Raw genomic sequence first — 21,422 nt, forward strand, 5'->3', positions numbered from 1 at the left:
TTTTGATGTGGCTATCGGACCAAAAAGGAGAATATTGGCTGTTATATATGCAGCAGTGATATGGATGATATGATTTTTGCACGTTCAAGTATTTTTACCCCCTGTTATTAAAAAAAAAAAAAAAAAAAAAAGGGTTGTCGACCCCCTTCGATTACTTAAGCAAGCCGCAAGTGAATCTTTGGCTGCTTTATTAGCAACAAATTCGGCAAATGATTACAATCTTAAGTTTGTAATTTTTGAAGGATGGCTCCTAAATGTAATCTAACGCTATTTTGACCCAAAACTCGAGTTTTCAACCGGATTGTGGGACAATGGGAGTGGTGTTGGAAACATTTTAGTGGATAAACAAGCTTGATATAACAAATAATAACCCGAATAATAATCAATAATTAGCAAGAACAAGAAATGAATAAAAGTTCAGAATGAGCTCATATTGCTTATAAAATCACATTGCAAAAGCATTGTTCTTAAAGGTTGATTAATGCCACTTAGAGTAGAACTTAGTTCGAATGACTCTCTTGGCCAAGTGCCACTTGGAGTAAAACTTGGTCCGAATGGCTTTCTTAGCCAATCAACCCACCAGTTCATACTGTAGCATCGACCTTCAAGTGTGAGATGAAATAGAGTAGGGTGATGCATATGTGTGTGATATTTGTAAGGCCCAAGTCCACACTAAGCATAATATATTAAGAAGTTAAGATATCATTAGAGACTTACAATGGCTTATAATCACAAAAGGAAGCTCAATCCAAACCAATGTAGGACTAGCAACAATAAACAAAGTGTTTGGAAAATGCACCCATACTAACAAGTGGGTGGATTTGCGAAAAGGTGGGTTGCATAGCAAGGGTGGGTCAATTTATGACGGGGGTGGATCATGAGAGAGAGAGAGAGAGTGGATTGTAGCTAAATTGTGGTTTGGGGGGGGGGGGGGGGAAGGGGGATTTGTTGTGGACTAAGATAAGGGTATAACAATTTGCGTCTTATGAGAGGTTATTTTACTATCACATTGAAAATATTTTTTAAGTTGATTAACATTTTTCAACTGAACCAAATGAGTACTAAGATGTTGATATTTTCAACCGATAATGTAGCCCATTATGCAATATTTTGTAATTGGGATGAACTTCTTCCCATCTCCTATATTCCTCCCAATTTTTTCTCTTCAAGGTTGGAAATGGACTAGGTCGACCCCTCTTCTCTTTTTCTTAACTTAAATTTATTCATAATAGAAAAAGAGAAAAAAGAAAAATGAGAACCATCATTCAATTTGGAAAAAAATTATTTGAGGGTAGGTGGCACAAGAATGAACTAAAAAGTAAAAAAAAAATTATCACATTTTTTTTTTCTTGAAACGAGAAATTATTCATCCCAAAAAAAAAAAAAAAGTGAGGTAGATGTCTAATTTTAATCAACCATGGTTATCTTTGGGAGGCATATTTGGATAACCATGGTTACTTGATTTTAGCAAAAAAAAAAAAAAAAAAAAAAAAAAAAAAAAAAAAAAATCCCTTAACCGAAAAAATATAAGAGAGAGTGAAGAGAGAGTTCAATTCTTTATTAAGAGCTTAACATAAAAAGAAAATAAAGGAAAAAAAAATAGCAAATAAATTTTCCCTTTTGACAATCCGATGTTCTAAGGTTGTTCGTAACTTCGATTTGTTGAACATTAGCTCCAATCTGGTACGTATCGATCGTTGAAATTCTGATTATAAAACCTCAAAATTCTCGAACTGCTGTTGAGGATCTTCCAATAATATTTGACAGTGTGGCTACAAATATATATGGATTTTGGGAACTATATTTGATGCTTTATCGATCCATGGGCTGGTTTCAAAATTTAGATTTGTATAGAAATTCGTGTGGATTCTTTGAATTTTGATATTTTTGGCAACTGTGTATGTCTGTAAATGCATTGATGATTGAATATTGTTTCGTTTCTGGGAAGAACTAATTTTGGATTTTTTTTTTTTTTTTTTGGTTGCAGAATCTTGATTATCGTTTTTTCTTGATACTGGGATTCATAGGTATGTTTTCTAGTACTTGCTGCATGCAATGGTTAATCTGTTTTAGTTGTCGATTTTTTGTATTTTTGTTATGAGAAGCTGATCTTATGACTTGGGATTGTGAATCTCTGATACCAATGTTAATTGTAATGTTTTTTTTTTTTTTTCAATGGGTTTGATAGTGTTGGTTAATCAGTGTTTTAGTGTTGCATTGACTCATTGAGGATTGATAGATAGATGATGATAGATAGGCTTGATCAATGTATTGAAAGATATTATTTTGTGCAGCTGAAAATGGCATCAATGGTTGCTAAAGTTAATTGTCAGGTGTCTTCTTCAGTTTCTATACAAGAAAAGGGGAGTAGAAATAAGAGGAAATTTCGGGCTGATCCGCCTTTAAGTGGTGACCCAAATAAGATTATCTTGTCGCCTCAAAATGAATGCCCAAGTTATGAATTTTCAGCGGAGAAATTCGACATTGCCCCAGGTCATGGACAATTAAGTGCCTGTGATCTGTGTTGTGTTAACCAAAATCATTCTGATGGGTTGAAACTTGATCTTGGATTGTCTAGTGCTGCAGGTGCAACTGAAGTTGGGCCTAGCCGGCCTAGAGAAGAATTAGAGGCAGATGAATTCCAAGATGCTGATTGGAGTGATCTTACGGAAGCTGAGCTTGAAGAACTTGTTTTAAGCAATTTAGACACCATTTTCAAGAGTGCAATAAAAAAAATCATTGCTTTTGGTTACACTGAAGAAGTTGCTACAAAGGCTATCTTAAGGTCTGGCCTTTGTTATGGGTGTAAAGACACAGTGTCAAATATAGTGGATAATGCTTTAGCATTTCTTAGAAGTGGCCAAGAAATTGATCCTTCAAGGGAGCACTATTTCGAGGATTTACAGCAGCTGGGGAAGTATGTATTGGCAGAATTGGTTTGTGTTCTTCGAGAGGTTAGGCCTTTCTTCAGCACAGGGGATGCAATGTGGTGCTTGTTGATTTGTGATATGAATGTTTCACATGCTTGTGCAATGGATGGAGATCCCTTGAGTAGTTTTGTGGGTGATGGGGCCTCAAGTGGGAGCTCCTATAATTCCACCCAAATTCAATCTAAAACAGAAATCAAAAGCTTGGAATTGAATCTTCCAAGTTCTTCTAAACAGTTTAATTGTTCTCATAGTACTCAATCCGAAGCACCCACCATGGCAGGAGTTCCCAACATAATGAAACCAAAGAATTCCCTTGTTCTCAATGGACTAGTATCAGAGAAAGAGGGCACAACTACAACATCTGATACTATTGATAAATCCTTTAATGTTGCAGGAACGTCTCAATCTCCTGCAGTGGAAGAAAAGTTTGGGGGAAGTAGAAAGGTCCATTCTGGTACTACTAAGAGAGAATACATACTCCGACAAAAGTCACTTCATGTGGAGAAACATTACCGGACATATGGATCTAAAGGGTCTTCAAGAGGAGGAAAGCTTAGTGCTTTTGGTGGTTTAATCTTGGATAAAAAATTGAAATCTGTATCAGAATCCGCTGCAGTTAATCTCAAAAGTGCTTCCTTAAAGATAAATAAACCAGTGGTAGTTGATGTGCCTCAAGTCAATGGGAATCATAGTCTTTCAGTCAACTCTGGACTCCCTTCCTCTGCAGCTTCAAACCTGGAAAGTATTAATACCATTTCAGCATTGTCTAAGACCAACACTTCAACAACAGTAGCTGCAGTTAATTCTCCACCTGCATTACCTGCACCTAGTACACCACCTTCATTATCAGCTGCCGATACTGAACTTTCTCTTTCACTTCCTACTAAGAGCAACTCTGCTTTGGTGCCCTCAAGCTGTAATGCTGAGCCATCTAATTGTAGTTTTGCTGGCATACCATATGATAAATCTCTGGGGCAGTGGGTACCCCGGGACAAGAAGGATGAGTTAATTTTGAAGTTGGTTCCGAGGGTTCGGGACCTGCAAAATCAGCTCCAGGAGTGGACAGAGTGGGCAAATCAGAAGGTTATGCAGGCTGCTCGAAGGCTGAGTAAGGAAAAGGCTGAACTTAAAACTCTGAGACAAGAAAAAGAAGAAGTTGAACGGCTCAAGAAAGAGAAGCAGACTTTGGAAGAAAACACTATGAAGAAGCTATCTGAGATGGAGAATGCTTTGTGCAAGGCTAGTGGGCAGGTCGAGCGAGCTAATTCTGCTGTCCGAAGGCTTGAGGTGGAGAATGCTCAACTGAGGCAGGAGATGGAAGCTGCTAAATTACGTGCTGTAGAGTCAGCTGCAAGCTGTGAGGAGGTTTCCAAGAGAGAGAAGAAGACGCTGATGAAATTTCAGTCATGGGAGAAGCAAAAAACCTTGTTCCAGGAAGAACTTAGTACAGAAAAACGCAAAGTAACACAGCTGCTACAGGAATTAGAGCAAGACAAATGTCTTGAAGAGCAACTTGAGGTATGTTCTATGATAAACTACCACTTATCCCAAAATCTTAAGGTGTTATGAAATAGTAAATTTAATCATTTAACCATTAATCTAACACTCTCCCTCATGAGTGGGCCTAGATTCTCCCTTCACAACTGGGGCATAGCATGCGGGATTTCTAACTTTATAAATGGGAGATAGAGTGGAAACAAGGTGAATTTTGGCCACTTGATTTGATACCATGATAAACTACCATTTGTGCCAAAAACTTAAACTATTAGGAAATAATGAGTATAATTATTTAACCATTATTTTAACATTGTAAAAGTTCAAATATAATTCCTTGCCCCCACCTCCCCCTCCCTTTTTTTTTTAATAATGGACCCCCACATGAGGCCAACCATTAACAGGTTTCTTATTGACATTTCACTCTTTTTTTTTTTCTTTTTTATAATTTTTTTTTTTTTTTAATTAAGGTTTGTCATTGCCAATGTATTGACCTGATTGGAAGTCATAACATTAGCTGCATCTGTTAGATAATCAAAAGTGGTTGCCACTATCATAAGGAAAAAAAATTTATAGATGATGAGGTCACAAACATCCAATTAGGATGATATCTGGCATAGGAGTTTTAAAAGTTGGACCTAAAACTCTTTGCAGTTAATGCTCCTTTCACAGTTTGTCGAGGTGCAAATGACACTGCTTGGCGTATTCCTTCATGCACTTATGCATGCATTGTACGTAGGGTACATGCGTGTGCTTATAAAGAAGTCAAACAAATGAGAAGAAGTGTAGATATGGTAGGAATAACCCTTATTAAGGCCTGCCTTAGGCTTCCTTCTGGTTAAGAGAATTTAAGTTACTCCTTTAGGGCAAATTCAAGCATCAATTTTATACCATGAGTGAGTGTAATTTTCATAATTATTTTTTTCTAGGTTTAAGACACACTGATGTGTATGTGAGGTCAGTTTGAAAAGAGCCTAAATGTTACCTTCATTTATTTAATCCCAAAAAAAATCAGACGTAAGTGAAAGATTTCCGTCCTATTAGTTTGATAGGGGAGTTTACAGAATTATTGCTAAAGTGTTGGCTAATAGGTTGAAAGAGGTGATTGGGACATAATTTTAGAATCTCAGAATGGTTTTGTCAAGAATAGGCAGATTCTAGATTCAATTCTTATTGCAAATGAGTGCCTGGATAGTAGTTGAAATTAGGAGTGCCTGGGGTGTTATGCAAATTGGATGTGGAGAAGGTTTATGATCTTGTGAATTGGGGATTTCTCATCTATATGCTGAAGCGCTGTGGTTTTCCTGAAAAATGGAGAAACTGGATTTTTTTCCTGTTTATCTACAGTTAAATTTTCGGTTTTAATTACTGGAGCCTCTTGTGGTTTCTTTGAGAAATCTAGAGGTCTACGGGAGGGTGATCCGTTGTCCTCTTTATTGTTTGTTTTAGTCATGGAGGCGGTTAGCAAAATTTTGGATAAGGCTTCAAGAGATGGTTTTATATCTGGTTTCAGTGTGGGTACCTCCGCATGTAATCATTTACAGGTGACCCGCCTTTTTTGCAGATGATACAATGATTATGTGTGATGCTGATCTTGACTAGATTGTATTTCTGCATTTGATTCTACTATGGTTTGAGATTGTGTCAGGATTAAAAATAAATATGGGGAAATCTGAATTAGTCCCTGTGGGTGTGGTTCCAGATATTGATCTACTAGTTGGTATTTTGGGGTGCAAGCAGGGTTCCTTTCCTTTGAAGTATTTAGGTCTTCCTTTGGGTGCAAATTTAAAATTTAAAGATAGATCAATCTGGAATCCAATTATTGAGAAGGTGGAAAGGAAATTAGTAGGTTGGAAACAATTGTATCTCTCTAAGGCAGGTAAAGTTACTTTAATAAAAAGTATTTTATCTAACTTGCCATCTTATTTTCTTTCTCTCTTCCCTATTCCGGTGGATATTGCAAATCGTCTAGAACAACTACAACAAAATTTTCTTTGGAGTGGTATAGGAGATGATTCGAAAACTCATCTTGTGAATTGGTCTATGGTATGCTCGGTATACTCTCCTATTCAGTCTGGGGGGTTAGGGATCAGAAATTTGAGATGCTTTAATGAAGCTTTGTTAGGAAAATGGTTATGAAGATTAGGGTCTGAGAGAGATGCTTTTTGGAGAAGGGTAATAGGGGTTAACTATGGAAGTGAGGGGGGAGGTTGGTGCTCTAAGTCCTTCCCATGTCCTTATGCGGTAAGTTTATGGAAGTCTATTAGTAGTGGATGGACTAACTTTTCTCGTTATGTTCTGTTTGATATTGGAGATGGATCAAGAGTAAAATTTTGGCATGGTGTTTGGTGTGGGGATAGTTCTCTCAAATTGAGTTTCCTAGAGTTATTTAACATTAGTAGGGATAAGGAGGCTTATGTGGTTGATCTCATGAAGTTCCCCAATGGGGTGCTTTATTGGGATATGGAGTTTTTGCGTGCGGTTCAAGATTGAGAATTGGAATCCTTGTCTACGTTTATTGATATTATATATGATGTCTCTTTGAGGGGTACTGGTGAGGATAAGTTCTGCTGGATACCTGCCAAGAGTAGGGGTTTTGAGGGGAGTAGCTATTATTGGGCATTTATAGGTGTTTGTGATCAGTCCTTGCATTTGGAAGCCAAAGGTTCCCTCCAAAGAAGTGTTCTTTGCTTGGACAGCTTCTTTGGGGAAAATTTTGATGATCGATAACTTATGCATGAGAAAATTATGGATTCTAGATTGGTGTTACATGTGTAAATGCAGCAGGGAATCAGTGGATCATCTTTTGTTGCATTGTCCTATTGCAGTCCAGCTTTGGTCTATGGTATTCACATTGTTTGGGCTCTACTGGGTAATGCCGAAGTCTGTGGTTGACCTTCTAGCATGTTGGCAAGGGAAGTTTGGTCGTCATCGCAACAACATTTCCTGGATGGCTGTCCCTCCTTGTTTGATGTGGTGCATTTGGCTGGAGCGAAACAACTGGTGTTTTGAGGATTTTGAAAGGACAGTAATCGATCTAAAACTTTTATTTTTTAAAACGCTATTATATTGGATGTCTATCGTAGAAAACCATTCTATCTCTTCAAATTATGATTTGATGAATGCTTGTAATTTGTGTTCCTAATTGTATTGATCCCCTGCTATATATGTCGTGTATACTTGGGTGACTCTTTTTTTTAATGTTTGAATAAATTTTTTATTACTTATCAAAAAAAAAAAAAGCAAAAATATAAATTACACCCTTAGTTTGGTCGATTGTCATTTTGGTCTATAAGTTTCATTTTTGTCATTTTGGTTTGTGAGTTTACATTTGTTGTCATTGTTATTTCGTCCTCCTTTCCTTTGAAAAAATTACCATTAAGAAGAGCTAACGGTGACGGGAAATGTGAACTTACATGACAAAAATGAAATTTATAGGACTAAAATGACAATTGACCAAACTTGAAGGATGTAAGTTGTATTTTTTTACTTTTTGAAAAAATAAGTTTAATAGTTTTTTAGTATTAAAAATTATTTTTTAATGGAGTAGTTAACAGAAGTTATGGATGGACGAAACAACTAACAGTGACAACAAATGCAAACATATAGGACTAAAATGTCAAAAATAAAACTTGCAAGACCAAAATGATAATTGACCAAACTTAAAGGCTGTAATTTGTATTTTTGCTAAAAATTTATTATTTGTTTGTATGGATGTCAAAATCTTATTGATCTTCTAAAAAGCTTATCTTCACACATTGTCTTTACTTGTTATCTTAACATTTTGATCGGTGACTTGAACTTAAATAAATTTTATTCAACTTTCTTTTAGGGCTTATCTGTACCTTAAGTAGTAGGCACATGCATGTTGTAAGCCTGTGAACGTGCACATTTTTATGCATTTCCAAACTCCGGATATTTCCTCCATTTCATTTTTTTGGCCGACCAAAACTTATTCCTGAAGTAAAGCTTTTAAAGAAACACGTGAAGTGTATTGTAGTAGCTGTCGGAAGAAGCATGTTAATAGGGCAGTTCTAAAGTGCCCTTCTGTTAATGCTTTGAAAGTATACTGCTTATTGGTTCCACAAAGATGTCATTCCTAGTTCCTCTTGGTGCTTCTTGTGATTATGAGTTTTACCACTGGGCCCTTTCTCATTGATATAAAAAATATCACAGGCTAAATGGAAACAGGAGGAAAAAGGGAAGGAAGAACTACTTGTGCAGGCCAATTCCATAAGAAAAGAAAGAGAACAAATTGAGGCTTCAACAAAATCAAAAGAGGATATGATTAAATCCAAAGCGGAAAAAAATCTGCAGAAATACAAAGATGACATTGAGAAGCTTGAAAAAGAAATCTCCCAATTGAGACTGAAGACTGATTCTTCCAAAATTGCTGCACTCAAGAGGGGCATTGATGGAAGCTATGCCAGCAGACTTACAGACATCAGAAATGGCCTAGATCACCAGAATTCCTGGGCCCCTTATATCTCAGATGTGGTGAGAGATTTTCAGGACTACTCTGAGTTAGGTGGTGTGAAACGGGAACGGGAGTGTGTGATGTGCCTTTCAGAGGAGATGTCTGTGGTTTTTCTCCCATGTGCTCACCAGGTGGTCTGTACAACATGCAATGAGCTCCATGAGAAACAGGGCATGAAGGATTGCCCTTCTTGTAGGAGCCCCATACAGCGGCGAGTCTCGGTTCGATATGCTCGTTCTTAATTGTTTTCAGGGTGGTTGAGTTGAGTGTTCTGAATAATGATTGCGGGACTCCTCCAAAATGAATAATGCATTTGATTGGCCCCTTTTATAGTTGAAAAACTCAAATTGCCTTATTTTTGCAAGGTTGATAATAGTATGCTTTCCCACCTTCTTCCAGTTTTGTCTTATAATTTTTTTCTTAATCTCTATAAAAGTATGTTAACAATTGGCTCTCACTGTGGATATTAACAATTACCTAAGAAGAATGCAGAAGATGGAAGCTGGCATTTCTATATACACATTTAATTACATATATTAGTACTTACTGTACATAATTGAGGTAGTTGAGCTTAAGCAGCGGGCCTAGACAAATGTTTGAATTCGATTTGGCCATTGTAAGTAGAGGAGTTGCTAAGTACTAAATAATGTCATGCCTCTTCCGCTCTTCGGAGTTTCATATTTGTAATTGGTACTTGCATTTGTATATCCTACAACTCTCACTCTTTTAATTTTTTTTTTTACTAGTTTAAAAGTTTTGAAGCCTGTTTCTCCAAAAAAAAAAAAAAAAGTTTTGAAGCCTTGTTGATTATATATACCAATCACAGATCCGCGTAATATAGGGAAAAATTTGATATAAATATGTTTTATTGGATAATTATTGAATTAATATATTAGATTGTATATTTTTAAAAGTCAATATGTGTTATTTGAAATTATGTTTTATATTAGGAGTCTTTTTGTGGTGTAACAACTAACAAATTAAATATATTTTGTAGTTGGGTATTATATATAGTGAAATATATATAAAAATACAATACAATACAATAAATTTTAGGCAAAAATGCAAAACTGACCCTCTAACTTTCATTATTTTTTCATTTCAGTCCTCTAATTTTTAGTTTTGTTAATTCAGTCCTCTAACTTTCAATTTTTGTTAATGCAGGATTCCGTTAAACCTAGTTATGGGTTGCCGTTAATGTCACTAAAATGATGCTGTTTTTCTTCTTCTTCTTTTTTTATTTTTTTTTATTTTTTTAATTTTTTAATTTTAATTTTATTATAATTTTATAATTTGGGAATTAAAATAAAAAAAGAAAAATGTGTAAAAAAGAAAAGAAAACATTTAAGGGGAACAACGACGTCGTTCTGCTTCCCCTAAAATCAAAACCGAGGAAACTCCATACCCAAATCCCATTCGTCAGTACCCACCCAACAAAATTAAAATTCAAAAAAAAAAAAAAAACTTGCACTCATCATTTATTAATTATCTCTTTGTATTACTAGCTTCTCGTTTGTTTCTCGAGAAAATCAAAAAAGAGAAAAAAATTTATGAATAGATTGTTTTTAGCTTAGATAGTCCGTACAAAAACAAACTAAATACTATTTGATCCAAGGTCCACCGATTCATTCAATGAGAGAGAGAGAGAGAGAGAGAGAGAGAGAGAGAGAGATGACCTTCGTAGGAATTGGATGCTAATGTGGCGGAGGCAGCTTCGGCACCATTCGTCGGCGTCTTCATTGTCTTTCTCCGCCAAACTATTTTCCTTCTCTCTTTTTTGGTTTTCAAGAAATGATCAGGAAAAAATATTATCAACAATTCATTTCTAAAAGCTAAGATCAAAAGCTCAGCTGAAAACAAAAACCATCAGAATTTTTTTTGGGTGTGGAGTGATTCCTCAGTTTTTAATTCCAAAATTTAAAAAAAGAAAAGAAAAGAAAAGGAAATACAACGTCGTTTTAGTGATATTAACGGCAGTCCATAACTGGGGTTTAACGGAATCGTGCATTGACAAAATTGAAAGTTAGAGAACTGAATCAAAAAAACTGAAAGTTAGAGGACTGAAATAAAAAAGAGTGAAAGTTAAAGGGTTAGTTTTGCATTTTTGCCTAAATTTTATATAATTTTTTTTTTTTTTTTTTAACCGTATGAGCGTGAGAACTATTAGACTAAGTTCTAACTATGTATACTTTGTTTATTACTATACAGATGTATGCGATTCAACACTTATAGATATATTTTTCTCCAAAACATAGATCCACATCTCTTTTTTCCACACAATTGAAACTAAGTGAAAAAGTATATAAAGATACTATGCAATAGATCATAATCAATAAATCATATATCATAAAGTGGAAATATAAAATAAAATAAAATGCAAAAAGAAAACTTTATTTCATCATATGAACAAATCCCACAATATAACTCTTCAAATTCATAAACCACATGATTACTTAGATTTTATAGTAAAATAAGATCAATCCATCGATCATGACATTGCAGTACAGTCTAGATATAATTATATAAAAATCACGTTTTGTTGATCATATTTCATAAACCAAAAGTACTATCTATACATCTAATAAAATCTTTAAAGAGTAATACATGAGAATTCTTAATTTGAACAGCCGATTATATATATATATATATATATATATATGCAGATGGTAGTGGAGGGGGAATGGTGGGTTTTTGAACCACAAATAGGGGACACCATAAAGAATGTTGCTAGGCTGTCACTTGAACCCCCAAAAATTAATCTAAGAGGCTAGACGTAAGGATAATAGGAATTCCAAGAAAGAATTAATCAAATTCCTTAAGTATCTATACATAAAAACGTTAATAGCATAATGATGCTCTAGAGTAAAAGCTCAAATTAGCTAAAATTTTAATGGTGGTGATTCTTATTATTTGTAATATAATGAACAAAATAAAAATCACAAACAGATTTGAGAAAAGACGCATAAGATTTTTAAAAGAAATTTTATCAAACACATGGGATGCAACAATAAAAAAAATTACTGCACTAAAAGCTCTTTGACACCTTACAAATAAGCATAAAACATGTTCATTATCAATATGTTTCATACCAACATTAGGAATTTCCACAACAATGATAGGCCAAATAAAATTGCAATAACAATTCTAAGTCTCAATTAAAATTAACAAAAGTCAATATCATTGAAAAATTTGGAAAGGAAAACAACAAAATCACTTCAACAAATGCAAGAATGCTAAAAAGAAAGGAAAACGAAAAAAAGAGAGAGAGATAATTTTTGATTGTGCGTTTTGTTTGCCTCAATGGTCTTCTTATTGTTGCCTTAACTTTGAAAGTTTCTAACAAAAATAATTGATGTCTTCTCAAAATGGTGAAAACTAAAGCTTGATTGAAAAATATGGAGAACAATTAGTATTGTGCTAATTTTTTTTTTGGTTGTAGATGACAGGTGATTGTATCTAGAATGTGCATTGGTATATATAATATTGTAAAACTTAAATAAATAATCAATGTATGAGAGAGAGAGAGAGAGAGAGAGAGAGATAAGCTTGTGAAAAACCGAAATTTTGGAAAAGAAAAACTATAATGGTAGATAAACGAAGAGACACTTAATGCTTGATGTCTTCTCAAAATGGTGAAAACTAATGCTTGATTGAAAAATATGGAAAACAATTAGTATTGTGCTAAATTATTTATTGTAGATGATGGGTGATTGTATCTAAAATGTGCATTGGTATATATAACATTTTAAAACTTAAATAAATAATCAATGTATGAGTGAGAGAGAAATAAGGTTGTGAAAAACTGAAAGTTTGGAAGATGAAACATTATAACGGTAGATAAACGAAGAGACACTTAAAATATTTTAATGAATTATTCAATTTTAACAATTACTTGAAATTAGAAAGAAGAAAGCAAAAAGTTGAAATCAATTAGGATAGCTGAATAGTCAAATATTTGTATCTAATGAATAATAATGTTTATCAATAATCTGTATTTAATTATTTTATATAAAAAAATTAAAAAATCATAAAGAGAAAAATGACTTAAAGAGAAAAAGAAAAAGAGTATGATGTAGCTGATGAGGTGGCTTAGTAGGAGCACAACAATATTAAATGCTACATCTCAGCTTTTAGATAAATATAAATAACAAGAAGGGTCTACTAGGTGTTCTAAGCTACAAGTAAAGGATCATGCAATACTCCATTACTCTTAAATGATGCATGTTTTATAAAATGATAATATATATTGTAAGGACATGATTTGTAACGACCCATAATAGTGTTGGGTTCGCACGTAAAAAGACCCAAACAATATCATTTATAGAGAGTGGGTTTGAAAGGCTAGGCCTTGATCACCAGACGGTGGTTTTTTCATGATGTTCATACATAATTAAATCGTGTTCGCTCTAGGAGTCTTTCTCCTGGAGGCGGGCTGGGAGGTTCTGGTTTTTGGCCATTTTTCCTAGCCTCTCCTTTGGTGCATTAACCTTCACATTATATAGCCCTTCCTGGTTGATCTTAGCCCTCCACTTGTTGATCTTAGCCCTCCACTTGTTGATCAGGCAGGTGCCTACTTCTGTGCCCTTCCCATCAGCTGTCACTCCTTGCTTTCTGTTAGTTGCGATGATCGAAGTCACCCTATCCAGGCGTCTTTTCTTATTAACATGGTCAGGACGCTGGAGGGTGCATTTAATGCGAAGGGGACGTATTTACCCTGAACCAGTTTCGCACCGTACCCCTACGTGGGTCCCATTCTACTCGCATCTCCTTCAGGGGGCTTTTTGGTGGTAGCCATCATCGAGATGTTGCTCTCTCCCTTGAAGTCCTGGAGTGCCGAGGACAGGGTCACTCTCGGCTGTTCCACTCGACACTTCGGCCTTTCCCCATTCGTCCTCGGCAAATACCCTCCTCGGCACGGGCCCCGGGCCCTAATAGAGCGTGGGCCGGATCATAAATTCCCCGGCCCCACATATATATATAAATAAATAAATAAATAAGGTTTATTTGTATGTGAGTCTTAGGTACTACATTTTATTTTTGATGCGAAGAACCAAAATTCAAATCGTCATTTTTCCACTATTTTGTAACAATTGAATTGTTAAAAAAAGGTTAATGTGTACAAATTCAAGAAGAATTGGATCTGTTTTTTCTTAATATTTGTTTACACTTTATTTTCATTTTTAAAAATAAAATCATAATGGTTTATGTCTGACCTCAAGCACTCGCTAAGAAAAGTGAACAGAAAATTGTTAATCCTTATTACCTGCAGATGTTAGGGGTTATTCTATACTATAAACTAGGGGTAAAAGAAAAAGAAGTTTCTTCTTTTTTAATTCAAATATCACTATTGGTTTTTGACATGTATATCACTATATTGATTCTTTGACAAATAATCTTTTGGATATTTGATTTGTTAAAAATCCAAAATTCTCTTATTATATTTCATTAAAATCTAAAAACTTAATTATGTGGAATGTATATGATCTTTGCTACATCATCAATAAGTATCAAATCTGTATATTAAGGTTTTTTTTGAAAGAGACATCTGTATATTAAGTGAGTATATCCATTAGACTTATATAAAAAAACCAACAGAATGATTGGTTTATCATAAATCAATTAGTGTAGGGGAATAATTTTTCAAATCCTTTTTTTTTTTTTTTGGGTATGATATCTCTACTAATAACAAAGTTACACCTGATAACAATTTTGTTACATTTGTTATTAACTTGGGTTATATTGAGAGTAACTTTAGACTTTTTCTCTTTTTTTTGACAATAGATTCTCTAACAAAGTCAAATAAGATAGTGTTTATGTCAAATCTAATAGTAGGTTCAGCTATATTATATGATAATCAATATCTTTCATTTTTTAAAATTTTTAATTTTGGACATATAGTGATGGATGAACAAAAATCCACTGAACTTTCTAGATTTCAAACTAATTAATGTGATAGGTTAGGGACACTCTAAAGGTTATTTTAGTGAAAAAGCTCCCAAAGTAAGATTCAAAGAAAAATTAAAAAAAATATTGAGATTTAGAGTGCGTGCTGTTGTTCATGGCTTAGTAAGGGTATTTATATGGTTTTGAGTGGGGGTTGACAACTAATTCCCATAAAGTGAGAGAGGTTTTGACAATACACAATCCCTTTAAGTCAATTGAGGGGACGTGTTTCTAAAGTACTCTTAATATTATATAACGAAGACTTGTTGCATTTCTTTTAATGCAAAAGTGTCAATGGTTAGTTAAGATAATTAATGTTGACATGATGGACGAATGATCTTTCTTAGGTGCTTCTTTTGAGATAGGGGTGCTCAATTGCCGAGTTTTAGAAAACCCATATTGAGGCATGAGACCAAGCACCTCTGGGTGGGAGAATTATTGCATACTCCTAGAGTATGCAATATCAACCCCTCTTGGTGTTTCACTATCTCGTGTCACATGCTCCATGTTTAAGAGAGCATTCCTGGGATTTTGATTGATGCACAAAGAGTGTTGCTTGATAGGATGGAGCAAAGGTTTCCTTATGGATGTGGTCTTATACAGAAACTTGCTTGCGCTAGACGTTGACCTTAGGGTCTTGTTTGGAGGACCATTTGATCTGGGCTTTAAGGTGTTTCTTCTTTCACCCCTCATTTGAAATGGATACAAATGAATAAGTTAAACCATATTTTGAAATCTCAATCTTTCTAATTTGTTTTAATTTTGTGCCAGAATTGGGGAATTTGACATGTTATACAATTTGACAAAGTAGGAATCATAAGCAATTTAATTGTTTTTGATTTGATAATTTTTTTAATCTAAAATCACATCAGGTTTGTGTATATATAAAATATATAAGTATAGAGACACAAGTTTTTTTACAAAACCATATTTTTATAATACATTTTATAAATAAATGAAAATAGCCCAATTAACATACTAAGTTGCAAACGAGGGCTTGGCTCAGCTGGATATGATTCGTTCGCTTTGCCTAACACGCTCAGGTTCGATTCCCGCTACCAGCAGGAGTCTGTTGGTGGGAATCCTTAGTGGGGTAACCCCTCACACGGTTGGGTATGTGTAGCTGACGCCTACGAAAAGGGCCCCAGCTGCCACCTCTGACCGACGCCCTGCTCGGGGGTGTAATATAACCATAAAGATCCTTATTTTTCTTTCTCAAAAAAAAAAAAAAAAAAAAAAACTAAGTTATGTAAAAAGATTAAATATTTTTTTTAGTGCATGTATCGCTTATAAAATATTAACTAACAATACATTATATTTGCGTAGACAGAAAGAACTTATCCAAAATAAAAATTGATAAAATCCTATTTAAGATCAATCAAATTAAGTGAATTAACAATTTATCGATTGAAAAGAAAATCTTAGCGGGACTTGAATAAAAAAATAATATTAGTAGTCACTTGCATCTCAAATAAAAAATAAAAAATAAAAAATAAAAATAAAAGATGAAATAAAAAATCAAAATATGAATATTATTCCATTAATATTTAAATAAGATGGGAGATTGGTCAAGACTATTGTGATTGCAATATTTGTGTCACTGTAGTAGGTATCTGCAGGGATAAGAAAGGAGAGAGCAGGATTGCCTCTAACTATTTTATGTCCACGAGTGAGCCATGTGGCACCATTTCATAGGCTTCAAAGTACATATATTCTCTCCATAGAGCGAAGGGCCCACCTGAAACGTCCTTTTGGTTATAGTTTGCTCATTCATCATCACTTGCCTCAACCATTAAGAATGGACACTTTTATTTCTCTTTATCATTATTGTTTTTGCTATATTTTTAGTGTACATTTGACTTCAAATTAAGTTTATTTTTGCTATTATTTATGAGTTTTATTGTACTTTTTGGCATAGTTATCAAAACGTGAATTGTATCGTAAATCGATTTTTAATTTTTTTGTATCGTATATCATATCGGTGTATCGTAAAATACACAAATACTTAATAAAATTTATAAAAAATTATAAATATACATATATAAATGATATATTCTTTATAAATTTTGCATGTATTCAACTAATGACTAATTTATTCATCATTTATGTAATAATATTTAACAAGCTAACTAAAGAAATCAAACTAGCATGTGTTTATAATATACACATTCAAATTACTTAAATTCAGAAGTGATAATATATTACAAATGAACCAAAAATAATAATTTATTTTCATCATTTTCATCAAATTGCCTAATCAACCTCATCTAAGTCAATGCTATCATCATGTTTATAATTTTGCAAATTTATTTCTTCATTAAAATTTTCTTCATCGTTATTCGTCATTAATTTCAGACCTACTAAGGGGCTTCGCCAGGGTGATCCGCTATCCCCTTATTTATTCTTGTTTTGTGCTGAGGCCTTCACATCTCTGCTGGCCAGGGAAGAGGAGAATGGTAGGATTCATGGTGTGTCCATTAGTCGGTATGTCCCTACTATCTCTCATTTGCTATTTGCTGATGATTCTCTTTTGTTTTGCCAAAATAAACAGGAGGAAGTGCAAGTGATCTCTGATGTTCTAGAATTGTATGCTGTGGCCTCCGGTCAATGTATCAACTTAGAAAAATCCTCTGTTTTCTTTAGTAATAATACATCGAGGATGCAAAGGGACTGGATAAAAAATGAGTTGGGAGTGCAGGAAGTAGAGAAATTTGAATCCTATCTGGGTTTGCCCACATTGATTGGCCAGTCAAAATATCAAGCCTTCTCTTTCCTTAAAGAAAGGGTTTGGAAGAAGATCCAGGGGTGGAAGAGGAAGCTGTTATCTAAGGCGGGGAAGGAAGTCCTAATCAAAGCTGTGGCCCAATCAATTCCTACATACACGATGGGAGTGTTTCAATTACCAGTGAAACTTTGTAAAGAATTAAATATGATTTGTGCAAGGTTTTGGTGGGGTCAATGTGGAGATGATAAGAAGATTCATTGGAAGAGTTGGGAGTCCTTTATCCAGCCAAAGAAGGGGGGTGGTATGGGTTTCAGAGACATTCGAAGCTTCAACCTTGCTATGTTGGCAAAGTAAGGGTGGAGAATGTCAACTGATCACAATTCTCTTCTCTATTGTTGCTTTAAAGCTAAATACTTTCCCCGGTGCACCTTTTTAGAGGCGGTTGATCATCCAAATAGCTCATATGTTTGGAAGAGCTTACTTGCTGCTCAGCCTATCTTAAGGAAAGGGTGTTGTTGGCGTGTAGGTTCGGGTTCTTCCATTCGGGTGTTATCTGACAAATGGCTGCCAGGCCATCCAACTAACAAAGTTCTAGTCCCACCATATGAAGTAGAAGAAGATTGGCATGTGTCGGAGTTAATTGATTGGGTTACTATCCAATGGAACCGTGCCTTCATTGACATGGCTTTTTGCAGGTATGATGCAGAGGCTATTTATCGGATCCCTTTGAGTAGGCGATGTGTTCCAGACAAGCTGTTCTGACTGTATAACAAAAATGGGAGGTACTCGGTGAGATCTGGCTATCATACAGCAAGGTGCTTGTGGAATGAGTTAAAGCAGGAAGGTGAGGGGTCCAATCTGAGGCCTAGCAGTGAAGTTTGGGCGAGAATCTGGAAGTTTTGCCTACCAAATAAGATAAAAGTCTTTATGTGGTGAGCTTGTCGTAATATTTTACCAACGCTTGAAAGGCTTAGGCAACGAAGGATTATTGAAAATGCCCTGTGCCCCATATGCATGCAAGCCCCTGAAACAATAATTCACGCACTGTGGGAGTGTGGAGCAGCCCAAGACGTGTGGGATAGTTGCTCTCACCGTGTGCTGCAGAAAGGGCTGACTGTCCAGGACTCTGTGTTTCGATTAGTTGAGGGGCTAATGCAAAAGTTGCCCGAGGATGCTCTTGAATTTTTTCTGGTGCAAAGCTGGTTGCTTTGGCATAGGTGCAACCGAATAGTGCATGGTGGTTTTTTGCAGGAGCCGGGTACATTGAATGAGCGTGCACGCAGCCTCCTGGCAGAGTATAAGGATGCTCAGTCTCTGCTTACAATCCCCGCCCCTGCTGGCCCATCACTATCGTGGCGGCCTTCTGATGGTTCAATGTATAAGCTGAACTTTGACGCGGCGGTCTTCACAGATTCATTAATTTCAGGTGTGGGCGTGATGATCAGAAATGTTGGCGGTCAGGTGATGGCAGCAATGTCGTCAAGGGGCCACGCAGTCATGGACAGTGAAGAGGCAGAGGTCTTGGCATGCCGACGAGCTTTGGAGTTTGCGATAGAAGCTGGATTCTCAGACTTAATTGTGGAAGGTGACAATTCAAATGTTATGAGGTCCATTGTGTCAACTCAGGCAGATTGGTCTCAACTGGGGAACCTTTATGAGGATATTCGCTGCTTGGCTAGAAGGTTGCGGCTGGTGGAATTCAGGGCCATTAGACGTGCTGCTAACGGAGTAGCCCACTCTTTAGCTTGGTTTGCTAGACATCTTAGGGAGGAAGTTGTTTGGTTGGAGGAGGATCCTCCTCCGGCGCTAGAAGCTTTGTATGTGGACTCGTTTTCCTTGTCTAATTGAATGAAGTTGGTTTGGCTTTCAAAAAAAACATTTACTATCTCTTCTTGTTCTTTTTATTTTAATAATTTTAATTTTTTTTTTTTGCATTTTAGTTTCTTGGACTTATAACAATAATGATAAAAATAAAAAAAAATTTTAAAATATTAAAGTAAAAGGTAAGTGTGTACTGTGTAGTCCAATTGTAGAAGAGAGGAGAAAAAAAATTATGAATATGTTATTTTAGTAGGCTAAATTAAGTAAACTAATATTTTTTTGCTAAAAACAAGTCTAACAACTTGTTAGATTCAAATAAAAGTACAAATTTTAACAAAACGTTTCATTTTAAAACATTTGTCTATGTATCGTACAATACGTATAATTTTACGATATGATACGATTCATAAGATATGCATATTGTATTGTACGATTCATGAGCACTTACGATACGCCGATACGATACGAAACTTTTTTCACACGATACAATACATATCGTACGATACGTATCACGTATCGTACAATACTGACAACTATGCTTTTTAGTACTATTTATATGATACGTATCGTACGATACTGACAACTATGCTTTTTAGTACTATTTATGGGTCCCATTGTACTATTTCAACTTGCTTTTATCTTTATTTACAGTACTTTCAACAAAATTTTTTCAATTTTAGCAAAATAAGTGGATCCCAAACAGGCCCTTAGAATGAATCTAAGGGTATGTTTAGTAACTATTTTTTCTCCTTATTTTATATTTCCAAAATCAATTTTCTATTTTTGAGACTAAAAAACTTGTTTGACAACCCAAAATGAACAAAAAACAAAAAATGTTTTCAAAACTCAATTTGTGAAGGGAATTGAAAACATGCAAAAGACTGTTTTCAGTTTCTAATTTTCAAAAGTCAATGAAAATACGCATTTAATTTAATAAATCTATCTTATTTAATGAGTTAGCATTAGGGTTCAAATCCTAGTAACAACATATTTTAATATTTTCTATTTTTTTCTTAAATTTTTTTTTTTATTTTAAATTTCAACTAACCAAACATGTTTTTGATTTAAAAAAAATACAAGAAAATTGTTTTTTCATTATATTCCCCAAAACAAGTTTTTGAAAATAAAAAACAAAAATGGTTACCAAAGATAACCTAAGTATCCTCCCATTATGGTGAATACTTTAGCAAGAGTTTAGGTTTATAAAGTGTATCAATATATTTTTTTTTGGGTATGATAAGATGTTATCTTATGTAACAAATAGGGAAATTTCTATAATATCTTCTTTTTTTTTTTTTTTTTTTTTTTTTTTGGGGTATGGTATCTTTACTAATAACAAAGTTACACTTGATTATAATTTTGTTATATTTGTTACTAACTCGGGTTACATTGAGCAATAATTTCATAGTTTTTTTTTTTTTTTGACAATAGACTCTATAACAAAGTCAAATAAGATAGTATTTATGTTAAATCTGATGGTAGGTTCAATTATGTTATATGATAACCAATATATTTTAATTTTGGACATATAGTGATGGATGAACAAAAATCTACCAAGTTAGGGCATGCTGTATAACCTACTTCCTAGACATTGGACTAATTAGTGTGCTAGGTTGGAGGCAGCCTAAATGTCAAGTTTAGTGAATGGGCTCCCAAAGTAGGATTCAAAGAAAATTTGTAAAGTAACGAGATTCAGAGTGCATGTTGTTATTCACAACTTAAAGAATGTATTTATATGGTTTTTGAATATGGGCTAGTGACAATTGACTAGTTCCCTATAAAGTCAGAGGGATGTTAATAATACACAATCTTTTTATATCAACTGAGGGGACGTGTTCGTTAGATATTTCTCCTAATATTGTATGGTAAAGACTTGTACCATTGTATTTAATGCAAAAGGGATTATGGTTGGTTATGATAATTAATGCTAACATGATGGACTAATGACCTTTCCTAAGTGCTCCTTATGAGATAAGGGTGCTCTGTTGCCGAGTTCTAAATAGCCCAAATTGGGGCATGACGCCATGCACCC

General features: G+C 34.6%; 1 protein-coding gene across 2 annotated transcripts; it reads left to right on the top strand.

Annotated features, from left to right (window-relative positions):
- The first annotated feature begins 1,561 nt into the window (after window positions 1-1,561).
- LOC115994340 (putative E3 ubiquitin-protein ligase RF298) lies at window positions 1,562-9,299 on the top strand. 2 transcript variants are annotated; one of them, XM_031118436.1, is made up of 4 exons: window positions 1,562-1,683; window positions 1,988-2,027; window positions 2,295-4,448; window positions 8,601-9,299. In XM_031118436.1, the coding sequence occupies exons 3-4, from the start codon at window positions 2,301-2,303 to the stop codon at window positions 9,141-9,143; spliced, it is 2,691 nt and encodes an 896-aa protein (XP_030974296.1). In that variant the 5' UTR covers window positions 1,562-1,683; window positions 1,988-2,027; window positions 2,295-2,300; the 3' UTR covers window positions 9,144-9,299. The 2 variants fall into 2 exon arrangements, with proteins under 2 accessions (XP_030974296.1, XP_030974297.1); XM_031118437.1 differs by lacking the exon at window positions 8,601-9,299 and adding an exon at window positions 7,253-7,630.
- Window positions 9,300-21,422: the final 12,123 nt, after the last annotated feature.

This window comes from Quercus lobata, chromosome 6 (genome assembly GCF_001633185.2).
Source record: "Quercus lobata isolate SW786 chromosome 6, ValleyOak3.0 Primary Assembly, whole genome shotgun sequence".
Classification (NCBI taxonomy): Eukaryota; Viridiplantae; Streptophyta; class Magnoliopsida; order Fagales; family Fagaceae; genus Quercus; species Quercus lobata.